At 46.1% G+C, this 23,999-nt stretch overlaps 1 protein-coding gene across 1 annotated transcript in view; it reads left to right on the top strand.

The window, feature by feature from the left end:
• Positions 1-3,299, top strand: part of LOC311144979 (AP-3 complex subunit sigma-1-like) — a 29,173-nt gene extending 25,874 nt beyond the window's left edge. Inside the window, exon 6 of the mRNA XM_084181178.1 lies at positions 2,712-3,299. Within this exon, the coding sequence (XP_084037304.1) occupies positions 2,712-2,840 (129 nt within the window). The 3' untranslated portion in view covers positions 2,841-3,299. The remainder of the gene's footprint in view (positions 1-2,711) is intronic.
• The last annotated feature ends 20,700 nt before the right edge of the window (positions 3,300-23,999 follow it).

Genomic DNA, 23,999 nt, shown 5'->3' with positions numbered 1-23,999 from the left:
TTCACGACTGTCTTGATGTGTTTGGACCATGATAGTTTGTTGGTGATGTGGACACCAAGGAACTTGAAGCTCTCAACCTGTTCCACTACAGCCCATTTCAATGAGAATGGGGGCATGCTCAGTCCTCTTTTTTTCCTGTAGTCCACAATCATCTCCTTTGTCTTGGTCACATTGAGGGAGAGGTTGTTATCCTGGCACCACACTGCCAGGTCTCTGACCTCCTCCCTATAGGCTGTCTCATCGTTGTCGGTGATCAGGCCTACCACTGTTGTGTCGTCCGCAAACTTGATGGTGTTGGAGTTGTTCCTGGCCATGCAGTCATGGGTGAACAGGGAGTACAGGAGGGGACTGAGCACCCACCCCTGAGGGGCCACCGTGTTGAGGATCAGCGTGGCAGATCAGCGTGGAGGCGGCCCGTCAGGAAGTCCAGGTTCTAAATCAAAACAAATATAACATATTATTTAGTATATGTAAAGACTAAGATTAAATCAAGAGTAGTGTGATGGGTGACAATATTAGCCTATCACTTGTGAATCATATATTACCACTTGTGAATGATATTTTTCAAATCAGGATCACACACCTCATGTAGCCTAGCCCATAGGCCTATATGTTTTGATAAGGTTTCTATCACAACTAAAGTGGCCAAATAACTTCTTAAAATTAACCACATTCAGGCTCTACACCCCTTGTAAAGCGGATTGGCATACGTAAGTAGCGCGTGAGTTTCATGTTTGGGGAAGATAATTTTCACCATAGAAATGCACCTTTTGTAATAAAAGCATTACATGCATAATCGCATTTGCGGTCACTTTTGATAATGGTGTTTTCCCGCTAATGGAACATTTGCGCTTATAGCCTACTGCTGTGTGCTCATTGCTGTGCTTATAAGGTGAAGAAATAGCCTAATAGTTTATCAACATTTTAAGCTAAACTGTCTGATCTGTTGCGTCAGTCTCATTGCTTAAAAAATGTTTTTTTGATGCTAGTGGTTGCATTAATTTGGGATCTATCGCATCCCACAACTGTCCCAGACTATGTTTGGAATATTTATTTCTTGCACAGAATAGGTCAACTTTTGTAGTATGGGGGATAGTATATTGACATAGTCTAGTGCTTTTGCTTTACGTTAGGCCTACTCATCTTGTTGGCTGACAAAGTAAATGTGGACAGTTCTTCCAAATTCTTCAATATGCACCTTGGAATTGGATAATGATTTGGGCAGTTTTTTCCCCGATGTGTCAGTCTTCACTTGTAGCCTGTGAGAAAGAACCGATCACGTGATGGAGAGCCATGTGAGTGAGAGGTGTCTAAAATACATAATGGATTTATTGTGTAGGTGTAGGCTATATTACATGGATTTATTAGACTTTTTAAAATGTAGATGTTCCAAAGGTCTGCATTAGTGGCTTGTAGGCTATGTGTGGAAGCCAGGAGATGCTAAATGTGTTTAATTAACGGTCAGTCACCGTGAGACCGGCAGGTATTTGCTTGACAATCACCGGCTGACAAGATTTTGTGACCGCCACAGCCCTAATATAGACGGGTGTGTGCCTTTCCAAGTCATGTCAATCAATTGAATGTGCCACAGGTCGACTCCAATCAAGTTGTAGAAACATCTCAAGGATGATCAATGGAAACAGGATGCACCTGAGCTCAATTTCTAGTCTCGTAGGAAAGGGTCTGAATACTTATGTAAAGAAGGTATTTATGTTTTTAATACATTTGCAAACATTTCAAAAAACCTTTTTTCGCTTTGTCATTTTGGGGTATTGTGTGTGTTGTGTGATGAGGGAAAAAAATATTTAATCGATTTTAGAATAAGGCTGTAACGTACCAAAATGTGGAAAAAGGGAAGGGGTCTGAATACTTTCCGAATGCACTGTATATCCTTGGAAAGTTCCTACAGTTTTTTATCCACTTTCAGTAAAAGTCTGTTTATTGTACTTTAGGAATGGCTAGAAAAAGGACTACGAAACCATTCTGAATTGTCATAATGGTGTTATATTTCACAGAGAACGATTTAATCTGTAAGAAATGTTCACATAAATACAGTATATGTAAGTAAGTAGCTAAATAAATCTTAGTGTAATGTGATATAATTTCCATTAGGCCATCTGATATTGCGCTAGTTCGTTCCTCTTTCCTAGGACACATAAATAAGACATTTCACTTCAGTCACATGTTCAAATTAGGTTTTCGAAATTCTATAAACATTCTATACATATCTATAGCTTCATTTCCTTCTCATATCAAATTCTATTTTTTTTTCTGTTTCACCCAATTCTCTCCTTGCATTTTTATCCTTATCAGTCCTCAAGAATTTGGTGGGTTCACTTTTCAAGCAATGCTGCCTCCATCTTTTAAAAGTCAATATTATTGAATATTTCAACATCTATGAATGTAGCACTATGTTCTCAGTTGATTCATAATTGGCTCTGGTTGTGATGTAAATCATAAATTAACCAAATAATGCATGTGCATATGAAGCTAGGCATTTGAATGTACATTTGCACACATCTGTTAATAGTCGATGCTTTGCATTTTGTCTGTTGGTGACTGTCTCCGTATCGTGCTTTGTATTTAGTACTGTGGGGTTGTGTGTCCCTGTGGTGTTGTGTGTCCCAGTGTCTGGTTGTGTGACAGTTGTAATGTGCAATATGTTTGTAAGCGTTTCTGGTGACTCTTAACTCTGTGTGTTTTGTGTGTAGGCTGGGATTGCAGGTGCACCTGCTCGTGCTGTATCTGCCGTAAAGAACATGAACCTCCCCGAAATGCCCAGAAACATCAACATTGGAGACATCAGCATAAAAGTGCCAAACTTACCCTCCTTCAAATAGCGGCAAGACCCACTGTGCAGAAGTTGACCAATGTTTACGATGCAATTTGTTTACCAAAATCAAAACAAAGATCATGAAGGTACTGTGTGAATTCATTTGGCGTTAACTCTTTTTTTTTTGTTTCCTTGTTTTAAATGAATGTCATTGATGTGGCTTGTTTGAGAAAATTAATTATTTATTTATTACATTCCTCTACCCTCACTGGAGGTGTGCCCTTATGTCTTGGCTGCTACAGTATTTGAAAATCATACCTTAGTAGTGGTTTGTAAAACAAACTGAACAGAATATTCTTATATACAATATGATGGTTATTCTGAAATTGTATATTTTTTTCTTGTCTGTATACAGTGTTTTAAATGATCTTGTCTTATCAAATCATTTTCTCTTGATTTTAATCAGTGTTTGAGAGTTTTTTTTCTCCTTTTTGCAACTCAATAAAGTATTGAATCATTTAATGCCTATGTGTTTGCATTGAACCTGGTTTCATACTATACAATTGTGTAATAGTGCAGGATAGGTTTTCTCAAAGAAGAGCAAGTTGGACCGCTGTTGATCCAAGTAGCTTGCATCTTATGGACAGTAAATATCCCATGATTGAAACTTTTTGCAATGCAATTAATAATTGATTCACAACGTACTGTAGTTTACACTTATTAGGTTCAGTTTGGCCATCACGTGTTCCAGTGACAGCACAGCTGATAATGGCACATGACCGCTTTAGGACGTCTCCTTTTCTAATATCTCTGCTCTTGCGCAGCTTTTACACAACAAAATTAGTAAAAATGTACTTTCTTTCATAGCCGGTTCTATGAAAAGCGGTAATATAAGACCATAGATGACAATGTCCTATTCAGTTGATTTCTGGAGCTGGAGAGCCACATGGCGGAAGTTAAATTGTCAGTCAGCAAGATGGCAGAACTGGCGGGTTTTCCTTCACACCGCTCGACCAGAACAGACGTCACGGCGACGGGGATGTCGACGTCACCGCGTGCGGAAATGGCTGGGCCTGCTTATGTAAACAGAGATGGCGGCGCCCTATTGCCATTAGCCACGGTAGCGGTTAAACTTCCAAAGTTCAATAGACAAGGTAAATGGGAAGTTTTTTTCACTCAATTCGAGTTGTTGGCTAGAGCCGGGAGGTGGTCTGACGAGACGAAAGCGTTACAGCTTGCCCTGAGCCTGGCAGAGGAGGCGTTGGAATGCCTGCTAACGCTAGCCCCGGACGAGAGGGGCGACTACGGTGCGCTAGTGGAGGCATTGGGGGGCCGTTTCGGCAGCGATGCGCAGCCCAACATGCTGCGGATTGAACTGAGTAACAAAAAGAGACTTCAGGGGGAATCATTAAAGGCTTTGGCAAGTGGTATTCTGAGCCTGACCAGGCGGGTTTATGCAACTATGCCGATTGGGGTGCAAGACGAGCTGGCACGGGACAGTTTTATTAGAGCGCTCTCTTCCACCGAACTGGGTAAGCATGTTCAGATGGCGGATCCACCATCTCTGCGGGCTGCAGTGGAGATGGCCAGGAAGAGGGAGCTGATCTGGGGTGACATCGACACTGGGGACGCCCGACCCATTAAAATTCGGCCCGTCGTATTCCCCTTGCCAAGAGGGAAGCAGCAGACACAGCTATTGCTGACATGTTGCGGGCTGATTTCATTGAGCCATCAGATAGCCCATGGTCCGCGCCGGTCGTCATGATGCCTAAGAAAGGGGGTAAACTTAGGTTTTGTGCTGACTACAGGGGCCTAAATTCTGTCACCACTAAAGACTCTTACCCCCTACCGAGGATCGATGAGTCGCTAGACCACGTCAGAGGGTCCTCGTGGTTCTCCTCCCTTGATCTGCGCAGTGGCTACTGGCAGGTGCCCCTCTCGCCTGGGGCACGTGAAAAAACTGCCTTCTCCACAGATAGGGGCCATTGGCAGTTCAAGGTGCTGTGCTTCGGGCTCTGTAATGCTCCTGCCACCTTTGAGAGGCTCATGGACAGAGTGCTGGCGGGGGTTCCGAGAGACGAGTGTGTCGTGTACCTAGACGACATATTGGTGCACGGCACATCGTTTGAGGGGGCACTGGGGTCACTTAGGTGAGTGTTGGAGAGGATCTCGGGGGCGGGGCTAAAATTACACCCGGAAAAGTGCCATTTCATGCAAAGGGAGGTGGCGTTCCTGGGTCATCAGCTGGGTGGTGAGGGCATCAGCACGATGACTGGGGGTAGACATAGTGGGGCCGTTTCCAACCACAGACAGCGGTAACAGGTGGATTCTAACTGCTATGGACTACTTCACCAAGTGGCCAGAGGCTTACGCTCTCCCAGACCAGGAGGCAGAAACAGTAGCTGATGCGTTGGTAGGGGGAATAATCAGTCGGTTTGGGGTGCCACAGTCTATACACCGCGACCAGGGGAGAAACTTTGAGTCACGGGTGTTCTCAGAGTTGTGTAGACGGTTAGGCGCGGAGAAGACGCGCACTACTCCGCTTCACCCCCAGAGTGATGGGCTGGTGGAAAGATTTAACAGAACATTAGCACAACAGCTGGCCATCGTTACCTCAAAACACCAGAGAGATTGGGACACCCACTTACTGTTTATTCTCATGGCATGTAGGTCGGCTGTTCAAGAATCGACTGCGTGCTCCCCAGCGCTACTAATGTTAGGTTGTGAGTTGCGCACCCCAGCCGAACTGACGTTTGGCCACCCTCCTGATAACGACAACGGGGTTTTGCCTGGCCCAAACTATGTTCGTCGTCTGCAGAACCGGTTAGAAGCGGCTCACACCTTCGCAAGAGAGCAACTGGAGAACGCAGGGATGCGCCAAAAGTGCCACTATGACTCACGCGCTAGGGGGAGGCACTTTGGAGCGGGAGAACGCATGTGGCTTCACAACCCCACGCGCAAGAAGGGCCGGTGCCCAAAGCTGGACAGTGCCTGGGTGGGGCCTTGTCTGGTGATAGAGAGAGTGGGGGAGGTGACGTACCGGGTGGAGGTTCCCCCACGGAGCAGGAAGGTGGTGGTCCACCGGGACCGATTGGCGCCCTACAGAGGGAGGAAAACGGTAGGGAATGGAAGTGAGGACTCTGATGTGAGCCCACGGGAACAGTCTAATGAGGAGACTCTAGCGCAACCTGAACCTGGGGCGGGGGCTGCCTCTTCGGAGGGCGCTGGAAATGACATTGGGGCAGATGAGTGTTCTGGGGGTCCACCGGTGAGAGTCACGGGGAGGCACAAGAGACTGATGCGCCCTCCGGGTCGTTTTAAGGATTTTGTTTTGTAACCCTAGGGGCTAGGGTTTAGAAAGGGGGGGGCTATGTAACGACCCGGTATTGTGTTCTGTGTTCGTGGGTGTGTTATTGTTCTCATGGGTGCTAGCAGGGGTTAAATATGCCAGGACAGATGGAAAGGTTGGGGGGGTATGATGGGTAATCCCGCGGGGTTTTGAATTGCATAAATAGGGGTTACTGTCTCATCTCTCTCTCTTCTGTTCGGGACCCTTAACTTGACATGTTATATTTGTGTACGTTCGGGATTTAGCGGCGTGGGCTGTGGCCTGAACAATAGCCCCTTTAGGAATAAACCTGTGTTCTCCCCTGTACACCTGGTGCCGTCTTTCTTTTCCTTTATGACCCAGCTGGGTCATTACAATATGTTGAAATGACGATATCACTGGAGTCATTGCAAATCAATGTTCCACTTGTGTAGCCTACCTGGAGCTGGCAAACCATTTTAATAAATAGCCTATAACTTCAGTTTGTTGTTGTAGTCTTGTGTTATTATGCAATTATTAATGGACATGTTTAGTTAATTAAATTGGAAGTTATCAAAGCTCTATCGCAATTGCCAATCAGTTGTTAGAATGCATTAGATTGACGGTAACAGTAGTCAGATTAGACTACGTTCATTTTCCATCTTTCCTAAACTACTGTAGACTATCTGAAATGAGATGTAGGGGCTATAGGATACCTGCCTTTATCCAAGCAAACCATGGCAATGTTGAATTACAATCATAAACCCAGATTTTAGTCTGTAGCCTATGCTTATTCTCAATCTCGCAAATGGGCCATTGATAATGGTTTGTAGTCTTAACATCTGGCACAATTGCCAGAAAATAGCCTAACATTCGGTTTTTTAAAGTTCTTCCAAGTGTTTCTTGCTCAGAGATTTCGAGATCCTCTGTCCAACTTTCATCACTCAAACTCTCCTGTCGGATTTATCTATAGTTATGCACATGCGCAAAAGGGATTTATTTACATTTATAAACCTGGTTCGAGCCCTGAATGCTGATTGTCTGAAAGCCGTGGTATTTCAGACCATATACCACTGGTATGACAACAAATACTTTCTACTGTTCTAATTACTTTGGTAGCCAGTTTATAATGGCAATAAGGCACCCCAGGGGTTTGTGGTATATGGCCAATATACCACGGCTAAATCCAGTCACTACGCATTGCGTCAAGCTTAAGAACAGCCCTTAGCCGTGGTATATTGGCCATATACCATACCCCCTTGTGCGTTATTGCTTAATCATAACAGTCAAACTAGTTAAATCGACATCCATTGATGGAAAATGATCTGGCGAGTTTAATAATGGCAAATTATATTTTCTCTTGCGACATATTCAAATTCCTTTATTACGTCATGTCTTTTGAGGAAAAACTAATTTTGCTTCTAACATCTTTACAAGTTACTACGGCATTCCGACCATAAGGCACTACAGAGGGTAGTGCGTACAGCCCAGTACATAACCGGGGCCAAGATTCCAGCCATCCAGGACCTACAGTGCATTCGGAAAGTATTCAGACCCCTTGACTTTTTCCACATTTTGTTACATTACAGCCTTATTCTAAAATTGACTACATTTATGTTTTTCCTCATCAATCTACACACAATACCCCATAATGACAAAGCAAAAACAGGTTTTTAATAAAAAATTAAAAACAGATATCACATCCTGTCTCCGAGCTCTACGGACAATTCCTTCGACCTCATGGCTTGGTTTTTGCTCTGACATGCACTGTCAACTGTGGGACCTCATATAGACAGGTGTGTACCTTTCCTAATCATGTCCAATCAATTGAATTTACCACAGGTGGACTCCAATGAAGTTGTAGAAACATCTCAAGGATGATCAATGGAAACAGGATGCACCTGAGCTCAATTTCAAGTCTCAAAGCAAAGGGCCTGAATACTTATGTAAATAAGGTATTTCTGTTTTTTATTTTTAATACATTTGCAAAAAAATCTAAAACACTGTTTTTGCTTTGTCATTATGGGGTATTGTGTGTAGGTTGCTGAGGATTTTTTTTATTTAATCCATTTTACAATTATGCTGTAACTTAACAAAATGTGAAAAAAGTCAAGCCGTCTACATTCCGAAGGCATGTATATACTAGGCGGTGTCAGAGGAAGGCCCAAAAAATTGTCAAAGACTCCAGTCACCCAAGTCAGACTGTTCTCTCTGCTACTGCACAGCAATCTGTACCAGAGCTCCAAGTCTAGATCCAAAAGGCTCCTTATTAACAGCTTCTACCCCCAAGCCATAAGACTGCTGAGCAATTGAGCAATTGATCAAATGGCCACCCTGACTATTTACACTGCTGCTACTCGCTGTTTATTATCTATGCATAGTCACTTTACCCCTACCTACATGTACAAATTACCTCAACTAACCTGTACCCCCGCACATTGACTTGGTACCAGTATATAGCCTCATTATTGTTATTTTATTTATAGCAGTCTTTTTTATTTATTTATTTTTACTTTAGTTTATTTAGTAAATATTTTCTTAACTCTATTTTCTTAACTGCATTGTTGGTTAAGGGCTTGTAAGTAAGCATTTCACGGTAAGGTTCTATATCGTGGAGCTCTGCTCCTATTGGTTTACCCACTGCCCTAAGGCAGCATCACCCTGAGACAAAATTATGCACACACCTGCAGCCAATAGGAGTACAGGTGTCCCTATAAGAGGGGATGCCTCCCCTCAATCAGCCTCCCTTTATCTTCAGCGACTGGACTAGACTGAAGAAGCCAAGAAGAGACGAAGAGAAGACTCAGGACGAAGAAAACGCTGTCGATTTTCCAGATCATCGACGTCGTCCTACAATGAGCACACCAAGCTTATCCGTAGGGTAAGTATTAAACAAAAGCTATTTTCAGAGCTCTATGTCGCTGTTCCCCTTGGCGGCTGCCGACCCCCACCGACTTATGTTTCGTGGGTTGAGGGACACAGTACGCCAGGGACAGCCTCATTAATCCCCCACTATGCGCCAGCTGCGCCCTCCTTTTTTGAAGGAGAGGAAGCAGCGTTGGGCATTTTAAGGGAGGATATTCCTCTTGAGGATGTGCTATCAGTGTTAGCCTCAGCTTCTGAGGCATCATCTGAGGGGCTGACTCAGGAGATGACAGGGCTATTGGGGAAGAAATGAATATTCTATTGAAACAATTCATTACACTGACCCAGATGTTTAACACCCTTTTTCCCTCAGGAAAGTGTGAGGTCATTTACATCCCTGGATGATGACGCCACAGCCTCTGTGCTCTGAATTTTCAGGTCTCATTGAGTGGGCTGCTAAACAGCTGGAGATTAAGCTGCCCCTCATTCCCTCCAACCCGGAAGTGGACATGATGGAGGGCGGCCGTTACTCTCGCTACAGCTCGGCGTCAGACGGCGGCCTCCAGCAGCAAGGGAGCGGGCCTCGCCCCCCCCCTGCAGCGCCAGAGGTGCCGACCATTCCGCCGGCGAGAGAGGTCATTAAAGCGTCATCCTGGCATCAACCGAAGGGCGGCCAGAAGAGACGCCGTTTATGACATGGCGAGGGGGAGAGAATGGAAGACGGCGCAGCGCCTGGTGTGACTGAGCCCTCTGTTCCCCCCCACCCTACCGTTGAGGGTATGGAGGAGAATGTTTTTTGTTGATGTGTGTAATAAACAGTTGGCTCTACCTGACTTTGTCAAAAAAAGAGCCCCTTTTCCATAATACATCCGAGAGCGTTCGACCTTCCTCACTCTCGCTCTCTCTCTTACCACTGGAGTGCAGCTCAGCCCACCACGGTGCGTTGCTGAGGTAGGTATAAAAAGGATATTAAGTTTAAGATGTTACCTTATGAAGACCTCACTTTACAGACTCCTAGGAGTGCTGTAGTGAGTGTCTCACATAGCAGGCTGCAGTCTCAGCCGGATAATGGCATGATGACGCGACCGCTATTCGGGACGGCGCTCTGTCTCAGGCTAACGCCTCAGTCAGTGCAGTTCAGACCCGTGCTGCGTTCACGGAGGGCCGGAATACTATGGTTGCGAGTTTAACCAACGTATCGGCGCCCCCGTTTCTCTCATAACGCGCTGATGCTCACCACACAGAGTGTAGCTCAGCCCACCAGGGGTGCAGAGCTGAGCACACACAGGAGGTGAATGTTAAAAAGGGTATCAAGGCGCCGCCTTGTGTTACCTCATAGAGACCTCACATTACAGACTCCTAGGTGTGCTGTAGTGAGTGTCTCACATAGCAGGCTGCAGTCTCAGTCAGATAGTGACAGGATGATGCAACCGCTATTCGGGGATAATAATAATAATAATATGCCATTTAGCAGACGCTTTTATCCAAAGCGACTTACAGTCATGTGTGCATACATTATTTTTTTTTTGTGTATGGGTGGTCCCGGGGATCGAACCCACTACCTTAGCGTTCCAAGCGCCGTGCTCTACCAGCTGAGCTACAGAGGACCACTGGCGCACTGTCTCAGGCTAAGGCCTCTGTCAGTGCAGTTCAGACCCGTGCTGCATTCAAGGAGGGCCGGAATACTACGGTTACGGGTTTAACCAACATATCGGCAGCCCCGTTTTCTCTCAGAATGCGCTGATGCTCACCACACTGAGTGTAGCTCAGCCCACCAGGGGTGCAGAGCTGAACACACACAGGAGGTGAATGTTAAGAAGGTATCAAGGCGTCGCCTTGTGTTACCTCATAGAAACCTCACATTACAGACTCCTAGGAGTGCTGTAGTGAGTGTCTCACATAACAGGCTGCAGTCTCGGTCAGACACTGACATGATGACACAGCCGCTATTGGGGATGGCGCACTATCGCAGACTAAGGTCTCTGTTAGTGCGATTCAGACCCATGCTGCGTTCACGGAGGGCCCGATTACCACGGTCACGAATGTAACCAACGTATCGGCGCCCCCACCTCTCTTAGAACGCGCCAATGCTCACCACACTGAGTGTAATTCAGCCCACCAAGGTGCAGAGCTGAGCACACACAGGAGGTGAAATGGAAAGGAGTACTGTAGTGAGTGCCTCTCATAGCAGACTGCAGTCTCAGTCAGGAGACATGATGACGCAGCCGCTATTTGGGGATGGCGCACTATCGCAGACTAAGGTCTCAGTTAGTGCGATTCAGACCCATGCTGCGTTCACGGAGGAACCGATTACCACGGTCACGAAGGTGCCCAGTGTATCGGCGCCCCCACTTCTTTCTGAACGCGCCAATGCTCACCACACTGAGTGTAGTTCAGCCCACCAGAGGTGCAGAGCTGAACGCACACAGGAGGTGAAAGGAGGAAAGATACCAAGACGCCGTCTTGGTTTATCTCAAAGAGACCTCACATTACAGACTCCAAGGAGTACTGTAGTGAGTGCCTCTCATAGCAGGCTGCAGTCTCAGTCAGGAGACATGATGACGCAGCCGCTATTTGGGGATGGCGCACTATCGCAGACTAAGGTCTCGGTTAGTGTGATTCAGACCCATGCTGCGTTCACGGAGGGCCGGATTACTGAGGTTACGGGAATAACCAACGTATCGGCGCCCCCACCTCTCACAGAACGCGCTAATACTCACCACACTGAGCGTGACTCAACCCACCAGAGGTGCAGAGTTGAACACACACAGAAGGTGAAGGTTAAGAAGGTATTAAGGCGCCGCCTTGTGTTACCTCATAGAGACCTCATATTACAGACTCCTAGGAGTATTGTAGTGAGGGGCTCTAATAGCGAATTGCAGTCATCTACGATGACGCAATCACTTGCTGGGGATGGTGCCCTGTCGCAGGCTGTGGCCTTGGTCAGTGCAATTCAGACCCGCGCTGCGTTCACGGAGGGCAGGAATACGACGGTTACGGGTTTAACTGAGGTCTCTGCCCCTCCTTCTGGTTCAGAACGCACTAATGTTTCCTCTCCCTTTCATGGGAGGCCCGCCTTGGGCTGTTCCACCACCTCAGTGTTGGGGAACAGCAGCGGCAAGGGCCATAGAGGAATACAGATCCTTCCTACTGAATGTACCACAGCTTCGCGCTCGGCCGCTTTCTCTGTATTGCTGGCAGTGGCAGAGAAGCTGCACCCTCTCACGCTGGCTAGAACAGACGTTACAGAAGGGTTATGCTCTCCAATTCCATCGGACCATACCCCCATTCAGGGGAGTGGTGGAGACGGTGATGAAAACGCCCGAAAAAGTGGCCGCTCTGGTTTCAGAGATTACGGAACTTTTGGCGAAGGAGGCGGTCACAGTGGTTCCCCAGGAGCAAAGGAACAAGGGGCTATATTCGCCCTACTTCCTGGTGCCCAAAAAGACGGGGGGAATGAGGCCAATATTGGATTTACGCATTCTCAACGAGAGCGTAACCAAACAGCCCTTTTGAATGCTAACGACAAAACGTCTGCTGGAATGTGTCCAGAAAATAGACTTTTGTACGAGCATAGACCTAAAGGACGCGTACTTTCATGTGCCGGTACAGCCGCGTCACAGGAAGTTTCTGCGATTCGCCTTTCAAGGGGTGGCGTACGAATACACAAGGATGCCATTTGGGTACGCCCTGGCACCTCGCACGTTTTCCAAGTGTGTGGAGGCGGCATTGGAACCGTTGCGTCGTCAGGGAATACGGCTACTAGCCTACCTAGACGACTTACTGGTTCTCGCCCCGTCAGCAGAGCTGGCGATCACTCACACAACACAGACAGTGATTCATCTCACACGTCTGGGGTTCGCTGTGAATTGGAAAAAGAGTGCGCCCTGGCCCAGTCATCAGATTGTCTACCTGGGGATACAGCTAGACACTGTAATGATGAGGGCTCGAATTTCGGACCCCTGAAGGGTAGCCTTGTTGCTAGCCCTGAGGAAGTGTCGTCCGAATCACACGGTGACGGCGCTGTCGATCATGTCACTCTTGGGTCTCATGTCGTCAGCCCACTCTGTGGTTCCGCTGGGACTCCTGCACATGCGCAGGATGCAGCGATGGTTCGCCCAACTAAGACTAGACCCATTGCGTCAACGTCATCGGTTGGTGGTGGTTCCCCTCTCGCTCAGTGCAGATCTGAACTATTGGAGAAACCCGCGCGTTCTCACGCACAGAGTCCCGATAGGCAAAGTGTCCTCTTACATCCCAGTGTTCACAGATGCGTCTCTGACGGGATGGGGAGGGACATGTCAGACCCAAGCGATAGGAGGTGCGTGGCCTCTTTCGAGTCGCCACATCAACCTCTTGGAGTTGGAAACGGTTCGACTGGTTTTGACCCACTTCGCGTCTACCCTTCGGGGTCGCGATGTGCTGGTCTGGTCAGACAACCGGACCACAGTAGCCCACATAAATCGCCAGGGAGGAGTCAGGTCTCCTGCTCTCCATCGGGCGGCAGAGGAATTGTGGCTGTGGGCTCACGAGCACCTTCGCTCATTGAGAGCAGCACACATTCCGGGCTACTTGAACGTAGGAGCAGACCTCATTTCAAGAGGGGGTCCTCGAGACGACGAGTGGTGTCTGCATCCGGACATTGTTCTCCAAATTTGGGAACAGTTCGGGAGAGCCGAGGTGGATCTATTCGCGTCACGTGTGAACGCGCAATGTCCCCTATGGTTCTCTCTGAGGGAACAGGAAGAACCGCCACTAGGAAGAGACGCCTTTGCGCACCACCCGTGGCCGAGAGTTCTTCTGTATGCATTCCCTCCGCTGTCCTGCATTCTCCCACTGTTAGCCAGGGTGAGGTCAGGAGGGCTGTCAGTGATACTGGTAGCCCCCGATCGCCCAGGGGCTCCTTGGTTTGCGGAGATGAGTCAGATGTTGATTGCGCCACCTTGGCCAATTCCACATCGACGGGACGCGTTGTCTCAGGCGGGTGGCACGATAGGGCAGTTGCCCATAATCGGCCAACCACTGAAGGCCTGGCTGCTGAGAGGGACAGGCTAGAGCGCCGTGGGTTATCTGATGCGGTGATCAGGACCATACAGGGTTCACGTGCCAGTTCCACTTCTAAGATGTATGCCAGTAGATGGAACGTGTTTTCACAATGGTGTGTCACACAAGGTGTAGACCCCATGAGCTGTCAGGTTGAGAGTATTCACTCTTTCCTACAGCTTATGTTTGACAAGCAGAGATCGCCCGCCACCATTAAGGTGTTTGCAGCGGCGATTTCAGCTTGTCACGAGGGGTTTGGCAGAGACAATGTCTTTAGCCACCCTCTAGTGAAACGTTTCCTATTAGGAACGCGGCGGCTTAGGCCAACACCTAGAGCCACGCTTCCTCAGTGGGATTTGGCTTTGGTACTCGAAGCGCTATGTAAGTCGCCGTTCGAGCCATTGAATCAAATACCCCTCAAGATGCTGTCTTTGAAGACAGCACTGTTGCTCGCTTTGACTACGGCTAAGCGTGTTAGTGATTTGTGTGCTCTTTCGACGAGACCCGACTGCCTGGCCATTAATGGCGATCTGAGCAGAGCGGTGTTACGTCCTAACCCGGCATTTGTGCCGAAGGTTATTAGGAGTTCATATAGATCACAGACCGTGGAGCTGTGGGCTTTTTCTCCTCCTCCTCATAGAGAGAGGAGTGAGGAAAGGCTCCATCGCCTGTGCCCAGTATGCGCCTTGGCGTGTTACGTCGAGCGCACAGCAGCGATTAGGTCATCGCCTCAGCTGTTTGTGTGTCATGGTGCTGCTGCACTAGGTAGACCACTTTCGAAACAGCGTCTGTCTCATTGGCTCTGTGAGGGCATTGAGACAGCTTATGAGGCAGCGGGGCGACAATTGCCTCAGGGTATCAGAGCTCACTCCACTAGTGGAGTAGCAGCTTCTACTGCCCTTTTCAGAGGAACAGGGGTAGAGGATATATGTAGAGCGGCGTCATGGTCAACACCGTCTCCATTTATCCGTTTCTATCTCTTGGATATGTCTTCTAACTCTTTGGCTCAGTCTGTACTCAGCGTGGCTGAAGGGAGACTTTGAGCTAGGAGGAGAGGAATGCAGGACTGTGGAGACAGGGTCTCTATCAGGTCCGCTTCTGATAGAAGGACATATTTTTTGCATGACTCCTGACTGACAGGTTCAGTACAGTAGAGGGCATGTATTGATCTGCCCACCAGTGATTCACTGGAGTGAGGCGGGATGATGAGGGATAATAGTAGTAACTTGGTTACGATGCTATTAGACCGGTCATGACAATTTGACGGAATGTGACGTCATCTATCTGCTTGTTCACATTAGTATGAATCATGTTCTGGGATCTGCCCACTAATCTCTGGGGTTCCACTGATTGAGTGAGGCGGCCTACCGTGTACACAATGTAGAGTGACACTTTGTGTCATTCCATTAGTGGTCGGTAGTATTGTAACAGGATATTGAGGTACCATCTATCTGCTAGTACAGATTAGTATGGCCTGTATTCTGGTGATCTGCCCACTAGTCATTGGTGTTGCCATTGGACTAGGTGGGGCGGGTTTTTAACCGATGACGCAGTATATTGTGACACTTGTAGGGTGACAGTGGTTACAGTACTGCGGGAATTGGTTGCAGCCATTGCTAGGCCTGACCTTTTCATTTTGATGGGAAGTGTTGGGCTCGGCAGGGAGTACATTTTGGAGAGCTACGCTCTCCCTTAAACCAATAGGAGCAGAGCTCCCCTATGGGGCGGAGCTCCACGATATAGAACGATTAGTTACCGGAGTGTAACTCCAGTTCTATGAGTGGAGCGGAGCCCCATAGGACTTAAGGCCCTGCCGACCCTCTTTAGTCTCGCTGAAGATAAATATCTCGGGAGGCTGATTGAGGGGAGGCATCCCCTCTTATAGCGACACCTGTACTCCTATTGGCTGCAGGTGTGTGCATCATTTTGTCTCAGGCTGATGCTGCCTTAGGGCAGTGGGTAAACCAATAGGAGCAGAGCTCCCCTATGGGGCTCCGCTCCACTCATAGAACTGGAGTTACACTCCGGTAACTAATCGTCTACACCTGTTGTATTCGGCGCATGTGACAAATACAATTTGATATTCCTTCTGAATTGGCTCGATACCGTTATGGAAAAAGGGTTTATTGTATAAATATGGCAACTCCTCTTGCTGTGAAAAAAAAAATGTGGGCTAGTTTTCAGGCCTTTTGGCCGGGTTTTAAATGGTCATTGTGATATAAATGTTAGTTTGACCTGTCAAACCTGACGGTCATTGCTATCCGAGATGCTTGGGACGTCCCTACCCTAAATCGAACTCTTACCCTAACCATAGACCTTATTTAAACTTTAACCCTTACCTTAAAGGAAAATGTAAAACAGAGATGTTTCTACGTTAAATGCACATGTTCAGTATTAGTGGATGGAATACTTCTCGTTGCTTTTCTTCCCCTTTAACCATTTTTAATTTGTATTTCAATGGGGTAGGGACGTCCCAAGGATTCCGGATAGCACGGACCGATTCACAACAAGAGAAAAGAGGAAGTTGGCTGTGTGTTGCAGTGAAAGATTTCAGCTTTGAAACGAATAATACATTTGTTAAACATACAGAAGACAGTGATGGCTGCCATCATCAAAGAAACAAAGGTAGGCAGCTAGTTTACACTTATTGTACATGGTAACATGACTGCTTGATGTTTGATCTGAAACTTTTAGCTAGCCATGTTAGCCCAGCTGGCTAAGAGATACATACTGTAGCTAAAGAGAAGTGCCAAAAAAGTAATCTTGCTAGTGAATCTTTACAAAATTGCACGAGGGTCTATAGCAATATTTACATGAGAAATATAGTCATGTTCATCTGTTCAGACAGCAGTTTCATTCATCTCTGTTAGCTAGTGTAGTGTGCACAAGCTGACATTTTAATTTATTCAATCCATAGAATAAAAGAAGCGGTCACTTCCATCAACACAATTGACCTAAATAAATTATCCAGACGACTTTCACGAATTCTGCAGAAACTTCACCTGAAGGTAGCAGTCTCCACTGAACAAGTAATGTGGTGTAGAATTGCCGTAACATGTTTCTAAATACTGGTTGGTCACAAACTCTAGCCTAGGGATGGGCAATTTTGGTGGGGGTGGGGCCTCAAAATCTGAACTGATCATTACATTTTAGTCATTTAGCAGACGCTCTTATCCTGTCAAGGGTGCTGAAGGTGGGTGTGGTGCAGGAATCAAGCGCAGGACGCAGAAACTAAGTCCAAAAGACTTTAGTGAAATATTCACGTAGTACACGAGCTCAACAAGCCCGGAGGCGAAATAAAGGCGCACACAGGCGTCAAACAAAAGGCGCACTAACATGTGCGAAAAACCCTCTCCAAAACAACGGAGGGAAACACGTAGCACAGAACACCAAACAGAAGCGCAATCACACACAACACCTGACACACACAACGAGAACTAAATAGGACACTAATGAACACTAACTGGAAACAGGTGTACAACATCAAGACAAAACCAAACGAACATGAAACATACAACGGTGGCAGCTAGTACTCCGGGGACGACGACCGCCGAAGCCTGCCCGAGCAAGGAGGAGGAGCAGCCTCGGCCGAAACCGTGACATATCCAGAGCGACTTACAGGAGCAATTAGGGTTAAGTGCCTTGCTCAAGGGCACATCGACAGATTTTTCACCTAGTCGGCTCGGGGATTAGAACCAGCGACCTTTCGGTTACTGGCGCAACGCTCTTAACCACTAAGCTACCTGCCGCCCCATGAGGGGCTGCAGTTGCTTGGGGGTCTGCGTACCCACATCCATTCCCCCAGCCCCCATTTTGGGATGGGGAGTAGAGAACATTTTGCAGTTTTGAAGCAAGTTTGCTGCAAGTCTACACATTTTGCCAAGGGGGCAGAGAGAAGATTTAGCTATTTTCATCCAATTCTACTGTTTTTGCCATGGGGCAGAGGAACATTTTCTGTTTTACAGCTAATTTCCTGCAATTCTACACATTTTGTTGGAGGGTGGAGAGAAATGTTAGCAGTTTTTAATATGATATCTGAGTGGAACTGACTAACACAAATGTATGGGGGCCCCCTGGCCGGTAATTCGACCAGGGGGCCCCCATATACTGGCTTCTAGACAAATATACCAACAAAAAAAAAATAATGCTGACATGTTATGTCAGTCACTGATAGCCCAAGAGAAAATCTGCTGATGCACAACCAGATTTTGAAATTGCACCTTGTGTATCGTACTATTTTAACTCGCAACAGTAAGTTGAGACCTCGACTGAGTTCCTCGTCCGCCTGCTGCTAACTCTAGAAGGCATTAACAAGGCATTCTGCCTTATCCCAAGGCACCACTTACCGGTGGGACCATGTGAACTACAATACCGACTCTGTTTTAATGTTTAGAAATGTCAATAACCATTGCTTGCGATATGGTTTTTGAAACATATGTAACTTATCTTTCATATTAGCTAGACATAATATTTCAAAAAATATATATAAACTTACTGTAGCATGTTTGCACAGATCCATATGTCTGTGTGTGCCTCCAGCCAACAAACTACACTCCCCTCCCCCCAATTACGCTTACACACAGGTGTTTGAGCACAATAGATAGCTAATTAGCACAGGTGATATCCTCTATCTTCCGTAAAGTGCTATAACATGGAGATATGGCTGTGTGGGAACACTAACAAGGTGTGGAGTAATTTAAACTTTTGTTTTTTGAAAATGCTTATCTCGCTGATATGAAGAAAAGTTCCTTATGTTTCCAAAACCGTACCGCAAGCAATGCGTGTTAATGTTCAGAATGAGCATTTGGACGCTTAAAACTTCCCTTGCCCAGAAGATACACTACATGACCAAAAGTATGTGGACACCTGCTCGTCGAACATCTCATTTCAAAATCATGGGCATTAATATGGAGTTGTTCCCGCCTTTGCTGCTATAACAGCCTCCACTCTTCTGGGAAGGCTTTCCTCTAGATGTTGGAACATTGATGCAGGGACTTGCTTCCATTTCAGCCACAAGAGCATAAGTGAGGTCGGGCACTGATGTTGGGCGATTAGGCCTGGCTCACAGTCCACGTTCCAAATCATCAGAAAGGTGTTCGATGGGGTTGAGGTCAGGGCTCTGTGCAGGCCAGTCAAGTTCTTCCACATCGATCTCGACCAACAATTTCTGTATGGACCTCGCTTTGTGCACGGGGGCATTGTCATGCTGAAACAGGAAAGTGTCTTCAAACTGTTGCCACAAAGTTGGACGCATAGAATTGTCTGGAATGTCATTGTATGCTGTAGCGTTAAGATTTTCTTTCACTGGAACTAAGGGGCCTAGCCCGAATCATGAAAAACAGCCCCAGACCATTATTTATCCTCCACCAAACTTTACAGTTGGCACTATGCATTGGGACAGGTAGCGTTTTCCTGGCATCCGCCAAACCCATAGTCGTCCGTCGGACTGCCAGATGGTGAAGCGTGATTCATTACTCCAGAGAACGCGTTTCCTCTGCTCCAGAGTCCAATGGCGGTGAGCTTTATATCACTTCAGCCGACGCTTGGCATTGCGCATGGTGATCTTAGGCTTGTGTGCGGCTGCTCGGCCATGGAAACCCATTTCATGAAGCTCCCGACAAACAGTTCTTGTGCTGACGTTGCTGCCAGAGGCAGCTTGGAACTGAAGACAGACGATTTTGAAGCTCTTCAGCGCCGTTCTGTGAGCTTGTGTGTCTTACTACTTCGCTGTTGTTGCTCCTAAACGTTTCCACTTCACAATAACAGCACTTACAGTTGACCGGGGCAGCTCTAGCAGGGCAGAAATTTGACGAACTGATTCGTTGGAAAGGTGGCATCCTATGACGGTGCCACGTTGAAAGTCACTGAGCTCTTCAGTAAGGCCAATCTACTGCCAATGTTTGTCTATGGAGATTGCATAGCTGTGTGCTCAATTTTATACACCTGTGTTACGAACCCTGTGGCTTTAAAAGTCTAGGGTGGATGGAAAATAGACCCGTAACATAACTCATGCGATTTAGAATATTGACCAGGAACAGTGAGAACAAAAATACACCGACAACCAAAAAGATACCGTCAAAAACATTTTTTTTTATTATAAACACAGTAAAGGTTTGGGGAAAAGGGGCTGAGCAGGACCCAAGGAATAAAACAATAATGTCAAAAAACCCTAAACTGATCTTGCCTGCCTCAAGAACCGCTAAGCTTACTGCTAACCATACAAAAATACAGTGGGTGGTCCGCTCAGGTCTAACTAGTGTTTTTAGACAAAGTTTTCCTACGGGTAGTGTATGCCCAAGGGCGACTTGCTAAAAATCCCCTTTTCCCAGGAACAAACAAACATCATAGTTACCATATGGGGTTAACAGCAAATGCGTGAGTACACAAAAACAAGACACCACAGTATCCATACTCACAAACAAAAGAGTCTCTGTCACAAAACACAACTGACTGGCTTTTAAAACAAGGGGATGTGTGATGTGATTGGGTAATGAAAACCAGAAACAGGTGGTGCAATCAGAAGAAGTGGCCACTGATTGGTCCACCTCAGCAATCAGCAGATGAACTGATGACTGACAGGTGGGACACACCAACGACCTCCAATCAGGAACACAAAGGACACCTGTGATTAGGGCAGAAGGAGAGGAAAAACACAAATACACATACAGGATACCTGTATCCGTAACAACCTGTCAGCAACAGGTCTGGATGAAATAGCCGAATCCACACATTTTAATGGGTGTCCACATGAATAGACACTGAAGGTAGTTATTGTCCATGAATGAGCTAGCAGTCTTGTAACTGCGGGTGCATGTCACACGTGGCTAGTCGAACGCCAAACTCTTCATTGAGACAATGCTGAAACATCAATCCATGGACGAGTCGAAATGAAATGAAAGAAAAGATATCTTGCAAATTCAGCAGGCTATGGTGTGAAATAGGCTTGTTGAAGTGCAGTCTTTATTTTATTACTTATCGTTAATGCCCTCTTTGGTGTGCTTAACAATGCACGAGCACCTTTTCCCCCCACTCCTATCGATAAAATAATTGTATTAAGTCATACAAGTTTTACTGTGCGTGAAGTTTAAAATGCGTTCTGTCATTACTAAATGTGTAATGTGATAGGTATTTTAACATAAAAAATGTTTAATACACAAAAAAACATTTGAATAATAATGATGACACAATCTTTACGAGAGGGAGGGAATCTGATTTCATTGGTCCTCAACTCACGGCTCACACACTTTCATTCAGGATAAATGGAGTTAGCGCTGAGTTAGCCCGGCCGGGAGCAGGTTAGTTCTGAAGGATTCGTTACCATAGAAATGTACCTGGCTAAAAGGTGAGCCACTTTCGTGGTGCCGGTTATCCCGAGTTGAACTCAGAGTTGACCAAAGTTACCTCGCTAACTCCTCAAACCACGTATGTCGTATAGGGCTTTAGACTGGCACCCAGGCTACACAAACTGGATCATGCATGATAAGCCTCATATGGGTTGTGGGCAGTTCCATGGTAACGGAATTACACTTTGACTCAGTTTCTTTCACTTTAAAATGTATGCCAAACAGAAACCATTGATTTCAAAGTTTAACAAACCATACAACTATATGCACAATGACTACTATTTCCACAGAAAAATTTACTAAAACGAATTTAGTGGAAGAACTGTGCAGATTCAAACTTTGGTAACGGAATTACAGTAAAATCTCCCTCAGGATTTTATGCGACCACATTTTTCCAAAAACTCTGTTAAATATCTGCCATCATGGGTACCTGATCTGTACTACACAGAAATGCATAATTATGGATATGAATGTAATTCTCCTCATGTTTCACAAGTTTGGACATCACAGCTCAGCACAGCAGAGTACAATGCAGTACAATACAGCAGGGTAGAGTTCAGTGCAGTAGAGTACAGTAAAGTAGACTATAGTTCAGTAGAGTACAGTACAATATACTGTACGCTACTCTACTGTACTATACTCTACTTTTCTTTACTGTACTCTTCTGTACTGTATTGTACTGTACTACTGTATTGTATTGGACTGCACTCTACTGTGCTCTACTCACTGTAATGTAAGGTACTGTACTGTACTATCCAAACTTGTGAAACATACTGTACATCTATGATAGGTTCCGATTTGGTCCAGTGCGGTCCATCTGTGGACGTTAACATCAAGGTCAGGGTGGACTGACCAAATTTCAACTACTTTTCAACGTCCATGGAAGTCCGGTATGGGTCGGTGCTAAGTGGGTGAGGATGCTGGTTGCAGTAAATGGAAAGAGAGGGGGCTTATGGGTAATTGTAAGTAAGACCTGGGAGAGGTGACATAAACTGGAGAGTGAGAAAGGGAGGTAGAGAGGGATGGCTTGTCCAGGGGTTTGACCACCAGACAAAAGAAAGAGAAAGAAAACAGTTATCAGCTGAACATAACTAATTGGTCGGTCTACCATTACTTATTACTTCTGTGAACTTTCATTATCCTCCCTTATGAGGGTACAAGGCAATATTTCTTAAACTTACAGAAGGTAAACAATTTCTCCAAAATATAAGTGTTGATATTAGTTGGCAGGGATCTTTACGTCAACATTATTGTGTTTTGATGCAGTACTGATGCCTTTAAATACTTTTTCTGGTAGATGTTTTCTAAGACCTCATTTCCATCTGTTTATCCAGAAATCAAAGCCTTTAAGTTCTAGTTACTTGTTTCCTTCAGGAAGAGCACACGTTCAGTGAGGAGGAAGAACAGAAACTGCAGAGTGCTCTGTCATTGGACAAGCAGTCTGGTGCTGGAGACTGTTGCCTTCATTCTAGAACAGGTAGGTGGGCCTCGATGTCCGCCTCAACTGTAGCTGGAATAAAGAATCTTTAATTCATTGTTGCTTAGTTAACCTACCTTTCCACTCAAGCGTTCAGTGTACTGTTTCCCAGTCTGAAGCTGAGGGAGAATTTCTAGTTGTCACATGCAGAGCAATTCAAGGAATTATGTATAAACTGTGCACAAGTATCCAAAGTATGCACACTGCAACTATTTTATGGCGCTATTGGTGATGATGGTTTTCACAATGTAAAATAAGTATCTTGGCATTCTCTCAACCAGCTTCATGAGGTAGTCACCTGGAATACATTTCAATTAACAGGTGTGCCTTCTTAAAAGTTAATTTGTGGAATTTCTTTCCTTCTTAATGCGTTTGAGCCAATCGGTTGTGTTGTGACAAGGTGGGGCGGGGGCGGGGGGTATACAGAAGATAGCCCTATTTGGTAAAAGACCAAGTCCATATTATGGCAAGAACAGCTGAAATAAGCAAAGAGAAACGACAGTCCATCATTACTTTAAGACATGAAGGTCAGTCAATACGGAACATTTCCAGAACTTTGAAAGTTTCTTCAAGTGCAGTCGCAAAAACCATCAAGCGCTATGATGAAACTGGCTCTCATGAGGACCGCCACAGGAATGGAAGACCCAGTCTTGACTTGCTTGGGCCAAGAAACATGAGCAATGGACATTAGACTGGTGGAAATTTGTCCTTTGGTCTGGAGTCCAAATTGGAGATTTTTCGCATGTGTATTTTCCACCGTAAAGCATGGAGGAGGAGGTGTTATGGTGTGGTGGTGCTTTGCTGGTGACACTGTCTGTGATTTATTTAGAATTCAAGTCACACTTAACCAGCATGGCTACCACAGCATTCTGCAGCGATATGCCATCCCATCTGGTTTGGGCTTAGTGGGAGTATCATTTGTTTTTCAACAGGACAATGACCCAACACACCTCCAGGCTGTGTAAGGGCTATTTTACCATGAAGGAGAGTGATGGAGTGCTGCATCAGATGAGCTGGCCTCCACAATCCCCCGACCTCAACCAAATTGAGATGGTTTGGGATGAGTCAGACCGCAGAGAGAAGGAAAAGCAGCCAACAAGTGCCCAGCATATGTGGGAACTCCTTCAAGACTGTTGGAAAAGCATTCCAGGTGAACCTGGTTGAGAGAATGCCAAGAGTGTGCAAAGCTGT

This window comes from Coregonus lavaretus (assembly GCF_964263955.1).
Source record: "Coregonus lavaretus genome assembly, chromosome: 17".
NCBI classification, from domain to species: Eukaryota; Metazoa; Chordata; class Actinopteri; order Salmoniformes; family Salmonidae; genus Coregonus; species Coregonus lavaretus.
Note: the sequence above shows the minus strand (reverse complement) of the source record. Positions and strands in the feature narration are given on the sequence as shown.